Source organism: Cyprinodon variegatus, unplaced genomic scaffold, assembly GCF_000732505.1.
Source record: "Cyprinodon variegatus isolate N-32 unplaced genomic scaffold, C_variegatus-1.0 Scaffold11, whole genome shotgun sequence".
Lineage (NCBI taxonomy): Eukaryota > Metazoa > Chordata > Actinopteri > Cyprinodontiformes > Cyprinodontidae > Cyprinodon > Cyprinodon variegatus.
The window spans coordinates 940,684-944,512 of NW_015150464.1; the positions used below are offsets into that span (position 1 = coordinate 940,684).

Genomic DNA, 3,829 nt, shown 5'->3' on the forward strand with positions numbered 1-3,829 from the left:
TAAAATAAAAAAAAATCAGTTAACTTTTTATTTTTTTTTCCAGTGGCCCTAATCCTCTTCCGTAGATATGAGGTCTACTGTTGATTAATAGTTTTTTAAATTTTCAACACTGGTGATATTTTTTCATCAATTTGTTCTGTCCACTAGGTGGTGCTGAGTCACTGCTTTTTTTGCCTTCAGTGTTTGGTTTTGCTGGTCATGACAGAGCAGCTGAAATGCATACCTTCATTAATTTGCTGCTCTTCTGCTGATTCTTATTCTCAGTTACGTCTACAAGTGTGTTTGCCAGCAGCACTCAGAGCTGCTCTACGGTGACCTGACGTCAAAGATAACCGCTCACCTGCAGCAGGTTTCCACGCAGCTACAGGTAAGAAAACCCAAATACAGTGAAATACCTCAAAGAGAATATGAATAAAGCTAAAGTTTGTCTGACTTATCGACAGGCCAGCCCACCTCAGAGCCTGATTGAGAACTTCAACGTTGCTCTGACTCAGTACTTAGCCTCTCTTCAGTGCATCGTTCCAGTGTTTATATACTTGGTAGGTATTGTTTCTATTTTGTGCCACCGAAAAAAAAAAAAAAGAAGATATTATAGCTACTTTTCATACTTTTTTCTATATTTCAGAACAAGTTTTATATTGAGTCGAAACTGAACCGAGACCTGAAAGAGGATCTGATGAAGCTGTTTGCAGACCACGTTGCAGAAAAACATCTAAGCAAATTGATGCGTGAGAGCTTGTTGTTATTACCTTCATCAGATTTTTCTAGTCAGTTGTATATAGACCCACCTAATAGCTTTGCATCATCTGGAGACTTCAGTCTTCAGAGGTTGATTTAAACCATAAGTGTTAAACGCTGGTCCTCAGAGGCTGGGGTCCTGCTTCAACACACCGGGGTCCACTAACTGGGTAATTAGCAGAACCCAGTTAAGTTGAAGTTTTGAGCCTGGTGTGCTGAATCAGGGATGCATCTACAGCAGGCATCCCCAACCTCGGTCCTCGAGGCCCGCTATCCTGCAGGTTTCTTTGCTCCAGCACAGCTGATTTTAATTGAAAGCTGATTAACAGGATTTTGGTCTACTGCAATGATTATAATCAGCCGTGCTAAAGCAGAGAAACCTCTAAAACCTGCAGGACAGGGGGCCTTGAGGACGAGGTTGGGGATGCCTGATCTACAGGACAGCACAAAATCATCCACATGTAGCTCCCCCACAGCATGATGCAGCCACCCCCATGTTTTTAAAACTGTAACTGCTACTTCATCTGACCAGATCAATTTGTTTCTCATGACTACTGCGTCGCTTTCACTGCAAATTAATGGGAGATTTCATAGCTTTTTTTTTAGGCAGGGGTTCTTTTGTCTGTGGTTAGCTTTAAAATAAGATAATTAGATAATATGCACTTGAAATAAGACGATGCAGTTGTGTTTTCTTATTTTAAACCTAAGTTGTCTTGTTCCATTGACAATATGTCTCTTTTATCTCCTCAATTCAAGAACAAATGCACTTATTTTAAGAAAAAAGGACTTGTCTAGATTTGGATTTTTTTCCAGTGAACTTATTTAGATGATCCACCTGGAAATAAAAGATCATCCTCTAGACCTTTAAATTTCTCTGCAACCTTCTCTCTGACCTGTCTGCTGTGTTCCTTGGTTTTCATGATGCTCTTTATCTGCTCTGAGGCCAGAAACAGAGCAAATGATTTAAACAAATAACCAAATCATTTTGGATTAATGGTTTATTAGATTAAAATTTGCTCTGTTTGATAAGTTAATAGCTTTTGCATTGAAGAAATATCTTTTAGCGCTGTAATTGTTACTTCTGTCCACCAAACGGCTTAACTATTTATTGTTAAGCAACACATCAAAGAAGTAAAACACACCTCATCCTACAATGTTCTGGCTTTTTTTTTTCTCTCTGAACCACATTCAGACTTCGTTTTCATTTATTTCCAGCTCTGCTCATTAAAGCTCACTCCATGCCCTTTCAAGTTCAACCATCCACGATGGCCAGTGTGGTTAAAGGCCTCTACAGCCTATGTCCAGGTGACGTATGCGTTAATGGACATCAGATAGGGGAGTTCTTATACTTTAAAGTCCTTCTGATCCATAAATATAATTTTTTGTCCTTTCAGAGTGGGCCCAGCTCGCTCCGGCCCTCTTCTCCAGCTTCATACCGCAGATCCACCCTCCTGCTGTTGAATCTCGGCTGCCCGATTACGCAGACCATGACCGGAAGCTGCAGATGGAGCTCTCCATGAACGGTTTCCCACGGTCGGTTTCCCGCAGCTTTGGTTTCCGACTCTCCAGTCTGCACCAGAATCACTAAGGTCTTTATCTTTCCTGTCCCCAGGGGGGACCAATCCCGCAAACGTGCCAGTGAAGACTCCTGATGGCGACAAAAAAGGCGTCCTCGGATCTGTTGCAGAACTCTACTGTGCCTCCTACATCTTTATCACACTCGCTGCACTAAATACAAATTCAACAATGCCTCATGTTCGTCTCTGTTGACTCAAGGCCACAAAAACACTGTGAAAAACACAATAATGTTGGAGCCTATTTTTGATGCATGGAGAGAAAGGAAAACGGACTTCACAATGGTTCTATGGTTGCCATGCATCAGGATGCAGTTGTTGCATCTGCTTACTGGGATGGAAGAGAACCTGAATGCATCGTTTTGATCGGTATCCTGTGAATCTTTTTCATTCCCAAACTTCTTGCTGGAAGTGTCTTGTGCTGTTTTTTTTTTAATTTACAGATGAAGCTAATCAACACTTTCCAGTTGCTGCTAATGATAATGTTTTAATCCCACAAGCCACCTGTTACAGTCAAGATACACAAAAAAATTTTCATTTTTGTTGTAATGCTCTACTCTTATGTTGCCTTTACTGCATTACACAAAAAAAGAAAACTGTTAGGAAATAACAGTTGTATGCCAAAGAGGATGTTTGTTTACTTTGTCTTTCAGCTGCTTCTGCCCCAACAAGCTTTGAGTTTTCGTTTCAGTTTGAAACAAGCATCTTTAGTGCTTGACGATGCACCAATCAGACGTTTCCCAAGCCATTGCTTTCCTAAATATTTAACCTTAGAATTCCCAGAGATCTTGATGCACCCAGATGCATTTTAATAAATATCAATTAACTTATTTCTGTAATTAAATTCTTAAGATGGAGCTAAATTGATTCAATAAACACAGAGTAATACATGTGAAATAATTTATTCTCTTTCGATGATTATGGTTTACTGCTAGCAGGAACCCAATTTAAGGTTCCTTTAAAAAGAGCAATTAAAGCCTTCCTGCTGTAATACCTGTTGCTGAGCATCTTCTACCACACTTTTTCCTTCCACTAAACCTTCCTTTGAGTACAGCAGCTGTTTTAACAATGAGGCTTTGCAGCTTGGGCTCTGTGTTAAATTAAATTCTCCAGCTTTTTATGAGCTGTTGGCAGAATTGATCCAAATTAACAGATATAAATGCTTGAAAAATATCACTCTGTGTTTACTGGATCCAAATCACAAAAATTTAGAAAATTGTTATAATTTGTGAACCTGCATAATTGAAAAACGTATTCATTATTTAAAAAACAAAACAACTTTTGCATAAATTTAAGTACTTTGCCATGTATTTTGCAATCGATTTAGCTGTCGGTAAAGTAAAGGAAGAAAATTACAGGATTAATCCCAGATTATGCAGTAAAGCAACAAAGTAGATGCTGATTGATCATCGTGTGTTAGGAAAAAGTTTGGGGTTTTGATGCATTTAAAGAACAGTAAGAAAGAAAATAATTTCTGTAGCATTTAATCAGCTGATCAGCAGTCGGAGCAAATCAGG

At 39.1% G+C, this 3,829-nt stretch overlaps 1 protein-coding gene across 2 annotated transcripts in view; it reads left to right on the forward strand.

The window, feature by feature from the left end:
• LOC107088161 (CDK2-associated and cullin domain-containing protein 1-like) overlaps positions 1 to 3,518 on the forward strand; it is a 10,285-nt gene extending 6,767 nt beyond the window's left edge. Inside the window, exons 3-8 of one of the 2 annotated variants that reach the window (XM_015380160.1) lie at positions 265 to 367; positions 444 to 539; positions 626 to 728; positions 1,954 to 2,043; positions 2,133 to 2,271; positions 2,351 to 3,518. In XM_015380160.1, the coding sequence (XP_015235646.1) occupies positions 265 to 367; positions 444 to 539; positions 626 to 728; positions 1,954 to 2,043; positions 2,133 to 2,271; positions 2,351 to 2,390 (571 nt within the window). In that variant the 3' untranslated portion in view covers positions 2,391 to 3,518. The remainder of the gene's footprint in view (positions 1 to 264; positions 368 to 443; positions 540 to 625; positions 729 to 1,953; positions 2,044 to 2,132; positions 2,272 to 2,350) is intronic. The other variant, XM_015380169.1, reaches the window with a different exon arrangement.
• The last annotated feature ends 311 nt before the right edge of the window (positions 3,519 to 3,829 follow it).